At 36.3% G+C, this 21,889-nt stretch overlaps 1 protein-coding gene across 1 annotated transcript; it reads right to left on the bottom strand.

Annotated features, from left to right (window-relative positions):
* Positions 1–540: 540 nt before the first annotated feature.
* On the bottom strand, positions 541–19,463 carry LOC113078030 (FAS-associated factor 1-like). The gene is made up of 5 exons (XM_026250309.1): positions 19,268–19,463; positions 14,931–15,011; positions 14,611–14,688; positions 11,664–11,879; positions 541–833 (listed from the first exon to the last, which is right to left on the bottom strand). The coding sequence occupies exons 1-5, from the start codon at positions 19,331–19,333 to the stop codon at positions 750–752; spliced, it is 525 nt and encodes a 174-aa protein (XP_026106094.1). The 5' UTR covers positions 19,334–19,463; the 3' UTR covers positions 541–749.
* Between the last annotated feature and the right edge of the window lie 2,426 nt (positions 19,464–21,889).

The following is a 21,889-nucleotide window of genomic DNA, read 5'->3' as shown; positions in this document are numbered from 1 at the left end:
TTTACCTTAGCAGTCATGTATTAAAAATGCTGAGGTCTCGATTATATAGTCCCACACATGAAAATAAAAATAATTTTGAGTGGCAAGACACATGCATGTTTATATATTCTTTATATAATGTATATCAATCTTTATCCAATACAGCATTAAACTTTAAAAAAGGGGAGGATGGAGAAAAATAAACATAAGCAATTGGGATTAAAACTAAGTATCATCAATTTGGTTCATAAGAATAAGCTGGGATGATGGGCTTTCCAGGGCCAAGCTGTGAATCAGGGAATCTCAGAACCTTGAGAAAAAGAAATGGTCCTGTGTTCTCCAGGAAATGTCTCTTTGTTTGACTTTATTTAGTTGTCTTTTTTTTCTATTGATATTTTTTGTCTCATTTCAAACAAAACATGTCTAAAAAGCAGCCGCAGTGAGAAGTCCTTGTCTGTGAGGCTGGCTGTTTTAGACTTTCACACCTCTGCATGTTATTATATTTTTATTATTATTATTCAGTTACCTTACATTTTGGGTGGAAAAAACATTACACTGCAGTTATGTGAGGAGAGTGATCATTTATTCATGTGCTTGTAAAGGCCTCCGTGTGCAAAAAATGTACACTCAGCATTCATATACAATGCACTGTGTGATAATGTGTGAAGGTTGTGTGTGTGTGTGTGTGTGTGTGTGTTGTGATTGCTGTGGACATCATGCTAAATGTTCTTTTATCCTTCTTGTTCGCCTCAGGACATCTCGTATCAGTCCTACTCTTTGGCCTCCAGGAACAGGGTCTCCTGAGGGAAGAGTTTAGCCTCCACAAGACTCCATGCTGGGTCTAACTGCGTTATCTGGGAAGAGACAAAGAAAAAACTAATTAGGTTTTCAATGCTTAAAGAATAAAGAAGTTAAGACCCGTTTACACCAAGGATAATGATAATACAGATTAAAAAAACTAAATGTAAAAACAGTATGGAAGCCTGTTTCTGCTATGGGATAAAAAATAAAAAAAGGGAATTGTGGCTTTTTATCTCACTACTCAGACTTCGGTTCTTGCAATTCTTAGAAAACAGTCAGAATCGAATCAGAAAAATTTTGAAAAAAAAAGAAAAAAAAAAAATTCTCACAATTCAGTGATTTATCTCAACGTTCTGAAATTTCCGTAGTATTTTGAGTTTAAAGGGTTAATTCACCAAAAAGGAAAAGTATGTCATTAATGACTCACCCTCATGTCGTTCCAACCCGTAAGACCTCCGTTCATCTTCGTAACACAGTTTAACATATTTTAGATTTAGTCCAAGAGCTTTCTGTCCCTCCATTGAAGCTTTGTGTATACTGTCCATGTCCAGAAAGGTAAGAAAAACATCATCAAAGTAGTCCATGTGACATCAGAGGGTCAGTTTGAATTTGTTGAAACATCGAAAATACATTTTGGTCCAAAAATAACAAAAACGACGACTTTATTCAGCATTGTCTTCTCTTCTGTGTCTGTTGTGAGAGAGAGTTCAAAACGAAGCAGTTTGTGATATCCGGTTCGCGAACGAATCACTCGATGTAACCGGATCTTCTTGAACCAGTTCACCAAATCGAACTGAATCGTTTGGAACGGTTCACATCTCCAATAAGCACTAATCCACAAATTTTTGAGTAAATGAATTATTCCGGGATATTGGTTTTTTTTTTACTCAGAGGGAGTGTAAGCCACATTAAAAAAGTTAACAGCTTAATAATTTGTGAATTAATGCGTATTGGAGACGCAAACAGTTTTAAAACGATTCAGTTTGATTTGGTGAACTGCTTCAAGAAGATCTGGTTACATCGAGTGATCCAGTGAACGCACTCAAAACAGACACGGAAGAGAAGACAATGCTGAATAAAGTTTTAGTTTTTGCTATTTTTGGACCAAAATGTATTTTCGATGCTTCAAAAAATTCTGATGTCACATGGACTACTTTGAAGACATTTTTATTACCTTTCTGGACATGGACAGTATACCATACACACAGTTTCAATGGAGGGACAGGAAGATCTTGGACTAAATCTAAAATATCTTAAACCGTGTTCTGAAGATGAACGGAGGTCTTACGGGTTTGGAACGACAATGAGGGCGAGTCATTAATGACATAATTTTCCTTTTTGGGTTGAACTGACCCTTTAAGTCTCGAATTGCTGACTTGTTTCCACACAGAATTTTAAATTATTTTCTTGCAAATGTAAGTTTATATCTCACATTTCCAACTTTGTTCTCAGAATTAAGAGTTCTCACAATTCTGACTTATTTCAGCTTGAATCTTGCAATTTTGAGTTTAATATCTCAGAATTCTGATGGAAAAAAAGTCTGCAATTTAGAGATAAAAAGACAAAATATACTATCTTTTAAATCTCATGGTTACTGGAACGTGACGGCATTAAATGAATGATACAGTTGGAATCACATTCAAAAATGACTTTTTCCAGCTGATGAAAGATAGAAACAATGACAGCCAATCAGAATCAATCTTTCTTTAAAGAACTCAAGCATTTCAAGTGGTAGACGACAGAACTGCAGCATGAGTTTATAACAAACTGAAAGTTTGGTGTGGAGGCTAATATAGTTATCATTACAGTTTAATTCTTGGCTTCATTCAATTACTGCAATATCCAGATTGTACTATAATAATTCACGAGGTGTTTGGGTTAAGTCTCGCCATTCCTCCTAAACTAAGCGGATGTGTGGGTCTATTCATCTTGATGTCACTGGTTAATGGCATAATGCGATAATGTCCCTGTGTGTGGTACGTGTCCTGTTTCCCTTGAGTTAGCTGCTGTTTGTTATCGCAAATGGACCGATCCAAACCAAACACAAGTAGCAATGGGGTGAGAACTCATCAGTCACTAATAAGTGAGTGAAGCCCAACTTCATTATCCAAAAGCACGGCAATCACTGGCCACATTTTTAACAGCAAACTAACTGACATTTGTGACGACATGACCACCATCCAGATCTTGGTTCGCTGAGAGAGAAAAGGAGTGCAGGAGACGATGGCTGTATTGTCGTGAGCTAATAGCAGAGCATTCTCCGGTTACATGGGGCCTTAGCTCACACCTGGGTGTCCACACATCGCATGGCCACAGTGCTCAGGACAGGGGCTTAACTGCAAACCTGGTGACAGGGCTCTGATTAAGGCCTATTCTCTGCTCCGAAGACCCCTCCAGCTCTGCGGGTTTGTAATTAAACAAGGAGCTGAAAGCAGCTGGGCTGGAAGGTCACAGGATTGACCAGTATTACAAATTGATGGAATTAAAATAAAATGTATGCAGATACACTGAAAAAAAAAAAGTCTCTAAACTCTGCATGAAATGTGGTTACTAAAGTGTAGTGGGTGGTTTCTTACTGGTCCAAATAAAAAAATCTAACTCATATTGCCACAATAGGGCCTTTTGCACCGCTTTAGTTCCAAAACTAAATGTACATTACTAAAGTACCAGGACAAATTTTTGTAAACTATTTCCCAGTACCATTTAAAGGGTTGCATTTGCACCGACAGTGTGTACGAGGACACAACATAAGCCGTTCGACAGTGATGTCATTTGTTGCGCGGCATTCAACAACGTTAACAAAAAAAGAATAACGTTAACAACAGGAAGATGGAGGATGTGTTTTTGTTGTGTCTTGCGGGTTTCACAATAAATGAACATGGAAAGTCGACGTATATGTAAAGCGTTGGAAAGAACGGAAAGGATGACTAAGAATTTCCAACGACAACTGGAAGTGCTACATTTGCTACAAGTGCCTGCCACTTCAGCGTCTGTATATTTATCGCTGTTTACCATACTTGCGAAATAAACTGACACAATGTTTACAGTATGTTACACAGCATTTTAAATCATGGTGGGTGATGGCGTTTTCGAACACGTCTGGCCGATCAATGTCTACTTACGTCACAGGTAGTACTAGAACCCTGAATCAACATACAGACTAACAAATATTGCTACAAGTGTGACTGCATCACATAATAATTATTAATTAATAATATTAATGTTAATTGTCTGGCTGACTACGTCTTGTATAAATTTTTCTAAAAATCCAGTCAAACGTGCACAAACTGACAGTCACCACTTATAAGCTACTACTAAATATTGTAGAAAAATAATTTTTTGTAAAGTTGCTTTGTAACTATTTGTATTGTAAAAAGCGCTATACAAATAAAATTGAATTGAATTTAATTGAATTGAATTGAATACAGTTGCTCGTTAGACCCTGCTCCGGAATTGGAGCTAATTTGGTTCTCAAAAAAGGCAGTCCTAGTTCTAGTTCCGGTGCGAAAACACCCAAAAGTTGCTAGTTCCACAATTAGTTCTGGTACTAAGAAAAGTTTCCGGCAGTGCGAAAGGCCCTAATAATGAAAAAAGGTTGTGTAAAGTCCTTTCTGAGAAAACATTGTACAATAAGTTTTGATTATTTTAACATTAAAATAAATGGTAAAATAATGACTAACAATTTTTACAGCATTTACGTTACAGATAAATCCTAACTAATAATAATTATACAATTGTTTATAGATAATTATAATTTAAACAACTTAAATTGCTAAAAAATTATGTAGTACTGTTCAAAAGTTTGGGCTGCATTTATTTTATTAAATTTTCTGCATCATTACTCCAGTATTCAGTGTCATATGATTCTTCAAAAATAATTTTAATATACTGATTCAGTACTTATGAAATATGTCTTACTAGGGCTGGGCGATATATCTAACGATATGATCATGCACATCTAATCAGTAAAGCTGCTTCCATGATTACCGTAAATCGCCATCACCTGCTTATAATTGGAGTGGCATTTAATAGACAGAGCCGTAGATCGCTGACAAGCTACGCAATATCGCTTTCATTATCCCAGATGAATCACCTTCGATAATGAACGCGATATTGCGTAGCTTGTCAACGAATCTACAGCTCTGTCTATTAAATGCTGCACCATTCAAAAGCAGGTGATGGCGATTTAGCGGTTATCACGGAACCAGATTTACTGACTGGATGTGCATGATTCATATCGTTAGATATATCGCCCAGCCCTATGTCTTTACTATTATCCATTTTGAAAATGGCTGTGCTTACCTAATATTTTTGTGGAAACCACAACATATTTTTTTTAAATGATTCTTTGATTAATAGAAGGTTTAAAGAAATCAAGAAATTTATTTAAAATTGAATTTCTTGTCATTAATTTTAAGCTGTGTTTAACTTGAAATATACTTTAAAGGCATGATTCTGAGCCATAACACAAAAACAATAATTTAACATCTAAAAAACTAATTTTACATTGAAAAAATGTTTTTGAGTTAATGGCCCCATTGGGACACACCTGACATGAAGCACTGTGCAGATGTCAGTAAGTTCAAAGTGACACCGTATTATCGGCGGGGTTGGCATCTCAAAGGGGGTGCAGTACAGATATCACACCCACTTCAGCACATTAGCTGTGTTGCCCCAAACCTCATGTTAGCATGTGACTTATGCCTTTTGTTTTTCAATCTGACCTGAGGGCACAGGAGGGGGAGTACCAGGGAGAGTGTTGTAAAAACACATTTCTCCCACCAGGATGCCTTCCCTTTCTTTCATACAAATACTTAAAAAAATAAAATAAATGGAAATGAACCCGAAAACCTGCTATGACACCACAGCATCAGGTAGAAGTAAATGAGGTTCTAGGGTGGCGCAGATGTGTGCGTGTGTTTGTGTTGATGACTGTTCTCTTTTATAGGGGAATGAAAGAAACAAGGTGGCACTCAAATAGCAGGAGACAGATGCCATGGGTAATTGATTACATTGTTATCCAATTAACAGACCATAAGAGGAGAAGCATCTGTCAACAAACAAAGCTGTTGTTTTCCTCCACTCTCTCTGTCTTTCGCTCTTTTTCTTCCTCTCACTCCCTCCCTCTTTTCTCAGCACTTGTTAGTTTCTTCTGTTTGGCCCTTCTGAATTGAATTAGACTTCTCTGTGCAACACTGATTGCGTTGGTTCTTCTAACAACTGATACACAAACGCACACTCACACGGTCATAAAATTAAACTACAATTAAAATCCTGACTGACAACCTTAACCCGCAATGCACTGTGGAGATCAAATGAATTTCAACATGCCCGGGTAGTGTGATCTCCACTGATGAACAATACGTTCTCGACGGCCAAAGTAAACAGAAGAAGAAAAGAGAACATTTGAAGGGTGTGGAGACTCATATCACCGTAATCCTGAAGAGGTTTATTAAAGCAAGAAGTGGCCGTGATGGAGGAGAGGCCCGGGTGGCTGTTTTCTTTGGGCCTTGATGATGTTGATGGCAGGTAATCCTGCTAAACCTTTTAACAAACTCATCTTCAACGGCCCCACACAGTCACCAAACAAACACAAGGACAGCCGCCCAGATGACCACAGGAATGGGGGCACAATCCTGCTCTCCAAAAGTAGAGTGCTACTCGACTTCTGAGCCCTAAACGGAGTGGTGACCATTCACAAGTAATTGAGGAGCAAAAAAGTAAGAAAAAACTGAATGTACAATACCATTCAAAAGTCTGGGGTCTGTTTTAATTGTGTTGACAGAAAGTGTCTTATGCTCAGCAATATTGCATTTATTGGATCAAAAATACAGTAAATATTGTAGACTATTATTACAATCTAAAATAACTGCTTTTTATTTTCAATACATTTTAAGATGCAATTTATTCCTGTGATGGAAAATTTTCATCAGCCATTACTCCAGGCTTCAGTCACCCATGATTATTTAGAACTAATTCTAATATACTGACTTTTCAGTCACTGTTGAACAATTTTTTAAAGCAAAATGTAATTATTGTAGATATATATTTGTATTAATCAGTCTGTTGGACTGTAAATGTTTATTTTTTCATTATCCTCACTTTATAAGGTTTTATTTTAATAATTATATTAAAAATACATAGGGTTGAAAAGATTAATCTCTTATGCTTATCTAGGTCTTGCTGAGCAGTAAAAACAGTAATGTAGTGAGATATAACTATAAATTAAAATACTGTTCTATTATATTTTAAAATGCAATTTATTCCTGTAATGGCAAAACTGAATTTTAAGCAGCCATTACTCCACTCTTCTTTAGATCAGCTATTACAATTTTCCGTGTCACACATTCCCTCAGAAATCATTCTAATATGCTGATTTAGTACTCAAGATTTTTTATTTTATTTTTTAAAAAACCATGCAAATTTTATTCAGGATTCTATGATGAATCTAAATTTCAAAATGAAAATGTATTTGAAATGTAAATCATTTTTAACATTATAAGTGTCTCAAGTGTTTATTTTCGATCAATTTACTGCACCCTTGCTAAATTAAAGTATTATCATCATTATTATTATTTTTTTTAAAATCTTACTCGAACTTTTGATTGGTAGTTTACAAAAAAAATAAAAATGAATTAACTAGAGGCAAAATGTAAAAAATGTAGGCCCAAATATTGTGGTAATTATATAATGTAATAATAATAATAATAATATATAATAATATGAATATTGAAATAATCTCCTAAATTTAAAGAAAGCTTAAGGGAAAATTCACCAGCATTGTTAGTGTAAATATGTATTTGTGTGAAATTTGAGGAGTACTTTTGCATCACTGACTGTACTGTGTACGTTTCTACAAGCAGACTTTTTGAAAAGTCCCGAGGGAATCAATACGGAGTTCACTGGAAAAAAAATCTATAAAAGCTGAATGTCTCCGAGCATGATTAACTGATGTCACTTGCAGCTGCCTGTTTAGTTTAATTAATTCCATTATTAGTATACTTTAGGATTAGCCTGATCAATAACACAGTAAAAACTCATTAAAATGACAATACAGAGTTTCATCATAAAGCAGGTGTATGTTACCAGGCCGCTGCAAAGTAAACTAAGTGAAGGCATTATTAGAAATTAAGAACACACAGGTTTTAAGAAAGGTCTGGCTTTCCGAATAACGTAGTCAAAACATTTCAAGCAAATTAGTAATAAGCTGAATGCCAGTCCTCGCTGATTAGTTGCGAGACTTGTTTAAACTGAACATCTCCGCTTTAAAAGCCAGGCAAATAAATATTGCCCTTCATTAGCACTAATAAAAGGACCTGCAATAAGCGGCTGAGAGAAGAAAAATAAAGACCAGACACGCGAGATGTGGTTTTCCAAACAGAAGGAAAAAAGAAAAGAAAAAAACAGCAGAAAAAAAATATACAGCTGAAACAACGTGGTTCTAATGAAGCCATTTGGGTCCTTCACAATTAATTAAAACCCAATAGCTAGGTCTGTGTTAGTGCTGTGTTGTAGAGTGTTTATTTGGCCAATTAGGAAAGCGGTTGGAGATCATTATCTGCCTGCTGGAGCGGTGAGGGCGTTAGCGTTCGCAGTGTTGGAGTCAGACTCTGCTAAGGGCCGGCCAACGGTGGAGACGGATGGGGAAAGCAGGGTTCCCACCTCTAGGGAGAAGTGAGTTCTGGCTCCCTGCTTGTCTGTAGCATGACCACGGGATGCTAAGGGGGGGGTCTAAAGGCAAGAAGCCAACATAAATGCAGAGGCCAGGCACTGACGTAAGAGATGTGAAACGGCACATCCAAATGACTCTCTGAGGATAGAAAGAACAGATGTTTTATCAAGCAGTGGTTTTGCTCTGGTTTGGTCTGGTGACCCTGACTTTGGACATCACATGATGACCGGAAATCAAGTGCAAAAGATTTATAAAGAGTCTATCCAATGTATAATACATACATTTTTTATTTGAATTTATATTATATATTATATTATAATATTGTACTTATGTAAACAATAAGCTGAAATGGAATAAATAGTCTACGTATATAATAAATTTGGGCTTCAGACCAATTTGATCAGATCATCAGATTTTAATACATTTATTGTATTCAGTGCATTGTTTACACCAAGTGCAATATTATAATGTCGGTGCATTCTATATTTATAAACTGTGCCCTACAGATCGCATTTTATTAGTATTTATTTTTTACTATTAATTTACTATTTATTTCTGTCTATTGTTTTAAAAAATATATATATATATATACTACTACTAGTACTACTATTGTATATATTATTACATACATAATATATTGTATATTTCAAATTAAATATTCTGCATTTGTCTATTGTTTAATCTGGTGCTATATATATATATAGTATATTCAAAAATAAACATCATATAATATTATAAAACCAATTATTGAAAGTTGAAGTTGAATTATAAATTTTCATTTTCATTCATTTTCCTTTCATGTTTAGTTTCATTTTATTATTTGCATTTAGTTTTGTTTCTCTATTTAGAACAGACCTGTTACTCATTTATGGGTCAGAACCCACCGGCTGAGAAGCACTGTACTACAAACGACACACATGAGATTAGATTACTCATTCAAGAGGTGTCCTCACGTATCTTGAGTTGGATAACTTGGATAAAAAACAACAGAAAACAAAAAGAGCACATCAGATGACTGGAGGTCCTCCGAGCGCTGGTGTGAGTGGCTGTGCCATGACATTAATGAGTGTTATGAAAGAAAGAGAATTCTGAGGCTGCTTTCTAATCCTTCCTCACACTCTCGTTCAGAAGAGTGCAGGTGCATTGGATCTGTCCATCAAAGAGAAGAAAAGAACAAACAAACTGAAAACACAACCCTCGCAGGCCGCAAATGAAACAAAAGCCTTCAGACACTTTTCCATCTCTCTCTTTCTAAACTCCTCTGTTCAATCACTCTCTTATTGCTGGCATTATCTTGGTTTTGGATGTGGAGAGGAGAAGAGGAGGAGGAGGGGGGGAAGTGTAAGAGAGAGAAAGATGAAGTTTAAACATTTGTGCAGAATTACAAATGCAATAGTGCTCATGGCCTAATCCTGTGGGAGGGATAGAGCGAGTTTGTGGCAGAGATGATTTTAATTAGAAGAGGCAGAGAGAGAGAAAGAGAGAGGATTAACTCAAGCACTGTAGTCACAGTCACAAACACAGCCTGGTTTTCCTGCTTTTGCTGGATACACATTTTAAATTCCGCAGAAACACGGCAAGTCAATTCTTTTTTGCTTTCCAGACAGAAGACTGTGAATAAATGGAATACAGTGTGTGAAATGGGTGTGAGGCTGTCCAAGAGCCAGTGTGCACGAAAAGGCACTTTGCGGGGGTGTGTGTAAAAGTGTGCATTTGTTGGGGGCATTAGCCCTCGTCCCCAAAGGGTTTGGATGACATGCTGTCTGGGCAGGCCTGCACACATCTCTTGATTAACGGAAAGCCCATTTCTGTTTCCATGCTGTTAATTAGTCAGGTCGTTAAGAGCAGTGCTTGTTATCTATCTACCTGCTGCAGAGTGCACAAACGCAGCACTTAATTGACACAAACACACACACAGGAAAGAGCCCTCCTGGCTGTATCTAAAGTAGCCAGTGCACCTTTCTGCTTCTGAGGACCTCAATTTATGTTCATGCACTTGTGGATAGATGTAATATAAAAATACAAAAATAAAAAATACACAAGAGGAAAATAAATACTAATTAACCAGGCATGGCTTTTAATTAATGTGCAGGTGTGTGACTATCCAGTACAGTACACACACACAGACTAAGATGAGCAACAAACTTCTACCACACGCTGGGATTAACTAGCCAATTATACACTCTATTTTTCCTGCTGAGCTGTAACACTCACACACACTCTTTGCGCACACACACACACACAGTTATTAGTGCACCGCAGATGGACAGGAATTAAAAGATATTCACCATCAGTGGGGCTCAAGACTAATATCAGTCATGTTCCAGCATGGGGAAAGATGCCCACAGAAAATAAATTGAACAGGAAGGAGTCGGGTGTTCCAGGACTATGTGTACACTTGTGTACTTATAATGGCTGTAATGAGCGGGGTTACGGTCATGACCAATACCATTATGATATACATGTGTTTATGTAGTTATTTGCAAACAAATATGCAGAAAAATTAAGTCAGTAGTTAAACATAATAACAAAAAATAAAACAATGCTTCATGTTTTTGAGAACATCCTTTAAAGGAAAATGTGGTTCATAAATAGACAATAATAACAACAAAACCAATATATATATATATATATATATATATATATATATATATATATATATATATATATATATATATATATATATACATACATATATATATATATATATATATATACATACATATGTATATATATACATACACACACATATATATATATATATATATATATATATATATATATATATATATATATATATATATATATATATATACATACATATATATATATATATATATATACATACATATGTATATATATACATACACACACATATATATATATATATATATATATATATATATATATATATATATATATATATATATATATATATATATATATATACACACACACATATATATACATATATATATATATATAAGAATTATATGTATATCATGTATCTTATATATAGGGCTACTATGTCATTTTAAGAAATTATAAGTGCATATGTATTTCTTCTTTTATTAATGTTTATTTATACTATTCTAAAAACTGCACAAAGTTTTAAGCTTAAGGTTTATTTTAGGGTCAGACACTGCTTGAAGTTTATTTTAAAACTATAGAAATCTAGAGTAAATGTCTGTGTGTACATGTTTGAACTCACATTTCTGCGTGGAAAGGTGGTAAGCAATTTAAACTCGTCGGATGGGTAACCCTTGGAGGCAACAAAGTCGAACAGGACCTGGAGTTTACAGCTGCCCAGGAAACGCCTTTCCAAGAACTCTCCGCTTGGCGTCCGGATGCGCAGCTTGCTGATTGGCTCTCCACCTTCCTCTTCGGGCTCTGGTGGCAGGGTCTGCTCCAGTGAGAGACGGATAGCCTGCGCAAGGGACAGCAAAACGATAACATTACAGAAAAATAATAGATACTGTATCTCATGAACCAACCACTTTATAAATCTCCTGATTTTAATATGAATAAGAAGCTTACTGAATATTAAAATGACTATAAAGCCAAATTATTGTACAACACAATATATATGTGCATGGGACAAATGCAATTGCAGCTCGCAAGTCACACGTCAAAGGTCCTATTTCTATTGCTCCTTCAGAGCTTGAACATGCCACAGAAAAAATCTTTCCATTTTGCACGTCATAGAATTATCAAACTGTAAAAAAAAAAAAAACACAGTCAAAAGCAAGGGACGGGGAGGGGAACAGTGAAGAAGATGCATCCACTTTTAAAGAGAACGAGTGAAAGTGAAAGGGAGAGGTGAGGGAATTGTGCCGTCTCTAGTGACACGGAGTACGACCTGCCGCTCCTCTGGGCTTTTCAACTCCAGCTTGCTGTTCCTGTTGTGACACTGGGCAGCATATGCTGTGACAAAACACGAAGGCTTTATTTACACACCATAATGCAATTATATTTCATCAAAGTGTACAACAGTAGCTCATTAGCAGCAGGTGGCTTGTGTCAGCGCGTGCCGGCCCTGCTCCCTTATGTAGGGGCCACTCTTAAAAAGCCCTCTGGGGGCCGAACAGCGTCTCTCCCCTGCCCTGCTCGAGATGTATGTGTGCACGTTTGTGTCTGTGTGTTTCCCGGTCCCTGCGCACAAAGGGCACTAAGGAGCATCCTTTTCACTGCACTAAACAAACAGACTGTGTGTGTAGCACCTGACGGCAGAGAATAATGACATCACCACTCCCCCTCAGCCTTTCATGTGCTGTCTGGGTCACAAAAGAGTCCAAATCACAGAGCATTTCCCTTTCTACTTCTCTATACACTTCTGTTGATTGTTTCCCTCCAGTGCACCCATTGTCACCACAGACCCACCGAGGTGCTGTGGTTTGGGCGTGTGCGAGGGTGAGCGTGAGCTTGGATAGACTCCAGGTGGAGAGCATCTTACAGTCTTGTTTACACACACACACACACAGTCACAAAAATGACGCACGAGAAACTCACAGATACATGCATGCATCCAAACTGTAACAGCTGCTGAAAATCACAGAAAATTCTAATCTTTCGCTTCAAGAGCAAGAGGTTTATTACGATTGTGTGTGAATCCAAGGTGCAGGAATCAAAGATGTGTCACCCGTTTCACAGCTTGGATATTCACATCCAAATGCGTGACCTTTAAACATTGAAAAAATAATAATAATAATAATTCAACGGTCATTTCGAGTTTAGCTCATGTGATTTATCAGTATAAACGTGTGTGTATTTCAAGCCTCTTCTGCCCTTGGGTTCATTACAGACAGCAGGTGAAGAACTTTAGACCCAGCTCTCATTAAAACACAAGGCTGCTGAGTTAACTGTTCACACACAGCACTGAAAACAGACCTGACACAATTACTTTGCCTCCAGCCAGTCTTTATGTTTACCTCTCCACAATATGCCTCAAAATTAAAAGCTTTGTCCAAGACGAGCATTAAATGAAGCTAAAGTGAGCTACTGTGGGGTATCGTATGTTTGAGTGTCAATACTGTTGCCTACAGTACGTTCTGACATGAATGGTTCCATGGCAATAAGAGATTAAAACTAATAACATGCTTTTGTTGAAGCCTAAAAGTGACAAATTATCTCATATAGCCGTTTCACCTGAGCAGGTCCGCTCAGTATTTACTGCTGAATAAACAGCGACACTGCTGTGGTGACTTTTTGTGTTTTTGGTGAGCAAATATCGTATTAAAAGAGTGTGTGGGGAGCTTGTAAGCATACTAAATGAACATGTACACTTCCTGCAGCAAACTTTCTTTAGAAAGAGCACTAGACCACACCATCTGTAAAACATTTGAATGTCAATAAGGTGGTATTGTATTCTGCTGATCAGCTGATAGGGAACGGGTATATTTGCTTACTCCTACATCTACAGGTGATATTTAACTTCGCGTGTCACTTTTTGATGCTGTCTTTGTGAGAGTGTCAGTGCCTTGACATGCACCTGTCGTTCTGTACAACTCGTACAATTCACGGGGAAATGGCGCAAACACTGCAGGACGCAGGCAGATCACAAATATGTGTGTGATTTGTGTAACAATGTAAACTGTGTTTGATGAGAGTGGTTACAACAGGACATGAAGCTTTATGAGTGTCACTGCTGTTTGTCATCGTATGAGGCACGAAAACCCATTTATGTGACATGTTTAGACTATTTAGAAACATTACATTTCAACATGAGTGAAACTGTCAGGGTTTAATTTTGGGTTTAGGGCACAGGTGTCATTTTTGTGTTCATTTGTTCTGCTTCATTGGATGAGAAAGAGGTTTTAAAGATTTAAGATTTTCTCAAAAGCATTAATGGCTCTTTTGAAACAATTAACTGGATCTAACTGGTAACGCAAAGTAATAGTAACATAATGCAGGAAATCAGTCATATCTGACAAACAAACAAAGCTTCACTGGGCGCTACACAGAATAAAACAAGGAAGCTAAACTCCTGTGAATTCCTGTTCAGATCAAGATTACATGGCCTGTATGAGGCAACTTTGGCAAGGTGAATTATTTAGGGTCATTCTCAGATTTTCCTAGTTTCAACCATCCCTTGAGCTTGACATATAAATTGTGTTACTGAAAACGGTCACCAAACCGGTGTAATTCCAATCAAACCGCACCTCTCGTTCCTCCTCCTGCTCTTTCCTGATTCGCTCCTGACGGACTTGCTCTGCCTCTTCTCGCTCTTGTGCTTCTCTCTGAAAATGAAGAAATAAATACAAATTCATCAACATAACTAGCAACATACATTACCTAAAATATTAAGAAATTTAAAAGAAATTAAATTAAAAGACATTTACAACATTCAACAACTTTATATTTCATTTTACTTCTAAATTAAATTAAAATCTAAATTAAATTAAAATAAATAAATGAACAACTTTAAATGAATAAAAACAAAACATTTGAGCAAAAAAGGAAATTAAATATCCTGCCAAACCTTTTTACGGTCAGCTTCCAGAGACAAACGATAAGCTTCATCCTGTTCTCTCTTGACCATTTCTCTGGCTTCACGTTCATCCTGAAAGAAAAACGTGGTTGAATAAAACTAAAGTCATCTAAGATTAGAAAAACAATGTTTAATTTCTGAAATGAATATGAACATTAATATTTACTTTTTTATATGCAGTGGAATCCAAAATACAAAAAAAAAACTTTGTGTATAGATTTTGTTAAATCAAATACAATAATAATAATAATAATGTTTCAAAATAATATAATTAGGAAAAATAATACAGCTGATTATTTAATTAGGCCCATTTCTAGTAGTCTCAGAATTTATTTCTATTATTATATTTCTATTATCTACATCCAATACCAGATAGCCAATAAGAGTATGTCTATTCAGATAACAATCCCACTAGATCTTTGACGTATGAGATGGTTCCTCGTCATTGTCAGCAGTAATGGCCACATACTGAATACTATTGTATTGTCGGAACTCTAACTGAGGACGACTGAAAGAGTATCTTATAGAAGTGAATGCATGGAGTTCCTCTACATACAACGGACAGACTCTTTTATTATTGTGTGCGTGTGTGTGTGTGTGTGGATCCTGTATGTTAAGACCCAGCTGCAGGTCTACCTGCTGAGACTTAAGACTATGAATAACTACTGTTGCTTTTGTTGCTTTTAGTCAGGCTCGTGCGATTGTCTGCAGCCGCTTTTAAGACTAAGGGTCTTTTCTTCTGGCTGGACTTTGTGTGGAAATGTGAAAGAGTTGTGACTACATAGAGCAGAGGAGAAGAAAAGGAAGGATTGAGGAGAGAAAGGAGGGATCGAGAACAGAGGCTGATCAAAGGAGAGATACATCCTCAAATTCTATTCAAACGAGCTCTAAAAGAGTGTGTGAAAACCATGTTGTGGTGTAGGAAGAGCTTGTAGGATGATGTGTGTGGTTCTCTATTCGTAAAGTCAGAACACTGAAACAATTCAGGTGAACGGAGATTACAAACAACTGAATCTTTTATCTGAGGGCTGGAAATAAGAACAATTATGCGGCGAACACATCGTGCTTTTGAAGAACTGCTCGTAAAAGGCACAATCTTTCAAAAGGACTTTCAAAAGCCACTGTTAAATTAAAGCAAAATAGTCATGAGAGGGCCATGTGAATTACACTGAATATGCCATAGATACGCTTTGTTAGATACAAGGCATGTCAATGAAAACCTCTTAAGGTTAAAAATGTAATGGCCTCTCATATCTTACTGGGTTTATGAAATGGTAGAAAACAAACTTATTATGACAGAATAATTACATTTAATTTTTACTAAAACAAAATAACATTAAATGGTAGCTATTTTTTTCCAGCGGGTATTACTGATCATCATCTGAACTACATATAAAACTGCAAATAAGTAAATTAAAAATAAAATAACGTTTAGGTGTTTCGACTGGTCATCATGTAGACATACAAATGTATAATTTTACAATTATGTACATATACATTTTATAGTACAATAATAAAAAAGTATGTGTTTTGACTGGTTATCATTAAGATACACACATTTAAAAACAACATACAATTTATAGAAAAATAGAATAAACATCGAAAACAGCTAAACATTAAAATAAAATAATCATCATCAACTACAGGTCATCAAAATGGTCATTAAAATGTAGTCTCAGTTTACAGTAAGATCAATAAAATGATTTCAATGATGCCCCTTACTAGCTAAATCAAGTAGCAAATCATAATTCATGGTTGTCATGCAAACTAATAAAATAATATTAATAATTATTATTATTATTGTGGCATATCTAAGTATAATGACAAATATATAAATTATTTTTAAATGGAAAGTTTAATGACCAAATGTATAAGTAGTCCAACCTGGATTATCTATTTACCCCGTTTGCATCCTTCTACATGAATACAGTAAACATTCCTTCAATGCTTGTCAAAAAGAAACAAAAATATTTAAACAGGGTGAGTAAAGAGTGTGAAATCTTTCTCACATGTTTTTTTTTCTTCTCTCTGTTACACTCTACATACAGTGAGTCAGTGCTGTGACCTGTACTAGAGTTAATGGAGCAAGTGTATAACTATTTTACCCCTGACTGCACAACCTCAGGTCATGGCACTTACAAACACAGAGGAATGCTGGTGTGATCTTGGTGGATGAGTGTTCGCTGTCTGGGTTTGCCTGTTGATCTAGACAGTGTATGTAAGGGGTGTACGTCTGCCCATACAGGACATGGACAGACACACACAGGTCCCTATGAGTCACCTGACTGTACAGGGCAAGGATGACACACACACACACACACACAAGGACATTTCGGTTAAGGACTTTAAAGGGCAAACCTAAACTGCCTCAAATGGCACATGGTTAGTGGTGGCACAACAACAAATTCTGGATTGGGTCTGGATTCGAGCAGTCACACCCATGACTTGAAATACGCTGTTATCACCAGCAGTTCACCTAGCTGCACTTCAATCAACATATTCAATTTTAAAACTAAGGTCAATAATACAATATTTTGTCCCTTCTGAACAATCTGTAGTCTTTTTTTCCCTCCTTTTACTGAATGTGGAACATGCAGTTCAATCATAGTAGTCCAACTAATAAAAAAAAAAAAACATTTTAATCCAACCAGCAGTAATCCAATGCATGAAGATATTAATCTAATGAATTGGTTCTTTTTGGTTGAATGACAACATTCAGCACAACCATTGTAGTTGAATTCATGAAAATGATCTTACAAACATTTTCTCTTTTTGAGATAGTCCTTTAAACGAGTCTTTCAAAACTGAATTGCATAGTTTAGACATAACTGAAATAACAATCAAATTAATCTGACATAGAGGTGGAACCACAAAGCCGGTGAATCAAATTTCAATTGAAATGTGTATTAATACCAAATCCTAGGTAGTAAATATCATCATTTTATATTTGAGTACATTTTAGCTCAATGCATTTTAGCTCAATGCTCTGCATTTAACCCATCCGAAGTGCACACACACAGCAGTGAACACACACACACACACACACACACACACACACTGTGAACACACACCCGGAGGCAGTGGGCAGCCATTTATGCTGCAGCGCCGGGGGAGCAGTTGGGGGTTCGATGCCTTGCTCAAGGGCACCTAAGTCATTGGGTATTGAAGGTGGAGAGAGCACTGTTACATGCACTCCCCCACCCACAATTCCTGCCTGCCAGAAGACTAGAACTCACAACCTTTCGATTGGAGTCCGACTCTAACCATTAGGCCACGACTGTCTACACGAAGGGCAAACCGTCAAGACGCTTCCAGCTGAAACCCCATCACCATGTCAGAGTTATTCAAGTGCTCTGACTGAGGGAAGCAGAAATTTTCACAGCCTAATGGAACAGATACAAATCGAAAAATAATGTTTTAAAGGGAACTTATTAATTGGGCCGGGCAGATTGGGTCTAGCAGATTCTCACAGTGTGACATGGCAAGGATTATGACAATTATGTTGCTTTTCGTGATTAATAATTATTCAAAGCATCCCACGCAGGGTGCGGACAGAAAGGAGAATGCTGGGACGAGGCAAGAAATGTCATGACTTATCAAATCATCGAGTCAATGTGCCGCAGGGGGACAGAAACCTGTGTTTGCTGTCTGAATATTTCCCACCAAAACCACAGACACAAACATTAACACATGGACAGGTGAAGAAAGATGACTGAATTAGCTCGAATCGCGAAGAAGTGTGGACAGACCCGTCATGACCTGTAACAAAAACATTAGCAACTTAGTATTTTTAATTTAGGCTGCGAAGGTAATTATCCTATTAAAAGTTGCCACAGAGCGCAGAGATCCACTTACGTAGGGAATAACCTTTCAGTATGCCATTTAAAAACTATCACTAGCTTTCAGTTCACTTGAACAGTTGGACACATCTTGTTTCAGCACTTTGTAAACGCATTTGTTTTCAGACCTAGCATTGATTTAAACAAACACATACTGCAGGCAGTCATGAGTCATGACACACCAAACTCATATCCTGCCAGCTTTGTGTCGACTTCACAAGCGCAGGCCACCGCAAGCTTACATTACACAGCCAGTCAATTGTGCTTTTTCTTCCATGGTTTGTCTGAAACCCAGACAAACACACAGACGCAGCCGGAGTGTCTATTCTTACCACTGTGTGATAGGCCGACTCTAATAAGTCAGACAATGAGTGGTCATCTGCCCCAACATGTCCCTTTTTGTGGCTTAATAATTAAGTTGACTAGTTTTGCTTCAGGTGCACAGCAAGGAGGCCTTAAATACTAATTTTTTTTTTTTTTTTATCTCACCTCATCTTTGATGTCTTCTTGCTGCTGTGCTGAAAAGATCTCCATGGCTCCCGTGAGTGTCACCATGGGATCCACTGTTGTGTTGGCTTCATCACATATACAAAAAATAAACAACAATCAGATTGTAGCAGACTTATCTGATTTTGCAGTTTTATCATACTTTCACTACGCAATCTTAAAATGCTCAAAATTATTATGAACGCAAACTAATGCCAAAAAGAAATTCAACTTGGAGCACAATACAAAACAAATACAATTTGTTGTGAGATTTTATAATTAATGAAATCAGAACTATGTTTTTATTAACAAATCTAATAATGTCTAAAAATTATTTAAATATTAATAATGTTTAGTTTTGTTCAATATTGTTAAGTAATATTTAATTTTATATTATATGTATATACATATACAAACACACTAGGGTGTCAAAATGACTAAAAACTAAATAAAAATTTTCGATTATATAATCAAAATTTGAATTATATTCTAATTAAAAAGGCGTAATTTCATTTAGGGGGAAAAAAGATTTTGGCTTCTCTCCTGAGGCCTCGAGAGGGCACATCGAGCATAATATTATTCACGTTTCTTTCAAACAAAATAACAAAATAACACTACTACCTTTGAAGTGCATAATGTTTAAAATAATGTTTATAAACCATATATAATTTATAAAGCTGCTTAATTAGGAAAAAGTTTACTTTAATAAAAAGGACCGAAAACCAATCACAAAAGTAGACTACTTTCTTCATTTAAAATCATGATACAGTGGGATGGAGAAAAACCACCATAAAGCCTTGAAACATGTTTTTTAAAAACGTACATCAATTTTACAAGGCTTTCCGAACATGCCGCTTTTTCGAGCGAGACGCAAGTGCAACGCTGATAGATGTCCCTATAAAAAATGTGATAAATATCCGTTCTGTGTGAATGGCTTGGTTTCAGTTTTGACGTAAACAACATCTCCACACTGATGCTCTCGTTTTCCACAATATATTGAATGAACAACGTAGCAGCGCAACATCTAGTGGGTTCAACTGGATAGGCTAACAAAAGCATTAAAAAGCAATGACACTTACATTGTCGTCACATTTCGTGCAACACTAAAGACCACCACGTAGACCTAAAATCTAAATGCCACATTTTTGCATTCTAAAGTGGATTTTTTTTTTTTTGACGAATATTCGAAATTCGATTTTTTTTTTTACAGCCCTAAAACACACACCTATTTTATATAAATTAAATAATATAAAACATACACATAATTAAATCCAGTAATTTTTGTTAAATTGTTAAATAAAACTACAAATAATTAAATTAACCCTTCACAAGGAGCAGGCTATTCATGACCAATCGTAACGGCAAATCTGCCATTTTGTTCGGTAAACAAACCAGACAGGAGAGTATATTAACTTCAGACAGTAGAGTAGATTAATGTCGAAGGACTTGAATTTGAAAAAATGGTGTGTATTGACACACTCATGGTTGAAACAAGATACCTTCTGATATTCATTCACATTTATTTTGAGCTATAACTAGTAAAGAGGAAGAGATTGTTGGTTCACATGCTGCTTAAAATGAGGAGCTACAGCGATCGGTCACAAGAAAAAAAAATTACAAAAAATGCCAAAGCTGACACACTCGTAGCAAAAGTACAGTACCAAAAGTATGTCGGACACAGAAAAAGTAACTAAGGGAGGATTCGGGTCTTTGCAAAAGGTCAATTGAGTAATTTGGCTCTCCAGAGATTGCATAGAACCTAATGTAACTCTAAAAATGTAGTTTTAGAATTTTAGGAGAAAAAATATTTTTTTGGAGCAAAATAAAAAAATAAAATGATACATACACATACATACACACACACAGAGAGAGCTGCTTGAAAGTTTGTGAAACCTTTAAAATTTTCTATATTTAATAAATATGACCCAAAACAGAATCAAAAGTCCTGAAAGTCCTGGAAAGAGTTTGGACTCCACAAAAGTGAGCTCTTTCTACATTATAGTCCTCCACGTCCACTGTGTTCTCAAAACTCAAGCAATTTGATAATACCTAGAATATCAAAATCAACTGATGATTTTGTACCCTTTCAAATTAATTCTGCTACTGCCATCATACATTAAGTCATCATTAAAATGAAGAGGTTCTGTTCTAAATGCATGTATGCATGCCCATGCCATGACACCACCTCCATCAAGCTTTATAGATGAGGTTGTATGCTTAGGATAATTTGCAGTTCCCTATTTCTCTCCACACTTTTGCTTTCCGATCACTTAGATAAAGGTTAAATCTTTGTCTCATTGGTCCATCAATCAGTTCCAAAACTCTACTGGCTCACATTTGTGAAGAATCTTGCCTTTTTATTTCTGGTGCTGATCAGTGGTTTGCATCTTGTTGTGCAGCTTCTGTAATTCTGTGTCAAATTCTCCTGCGGATTGTAGATTGACAGAGCATCACCCGAGGTATATGGCGATTTTACAGACATTTATTTTAGGGTTAATTTTCACAACTTTTATGATTTGTCTGTCATCAACTACTGTTGTTTTTTCTTAGCTGATCAGGTTATCGTTGGTTGCTGATATCGCCGGAAGTTTACAATTTCTCTTGATTTCTCCATTCCCTTTGTTT

The sequence above is a fragment of the Carassius auratus genome, unplaced genomic scaffold (assembly GCF_003368295.1).
Source record: "Carassius auratus strain Wakin unplaced genomic scaffold, ASM336829v1 scaf_tig00023963, whole genome shotgun sequence".
Classification (NCBI taxonomy): domain Eukaryota; kingdom Metazoa; phylum Chordata; class Actinopteri; order Cypriniformes; family Cyprinidae; genus Carassius; species Carassius auratus.
Note: the sequence above shows the minus strand (reverse complement) of the source record. Positions and strands in the feature narration are given on the sequence as shown.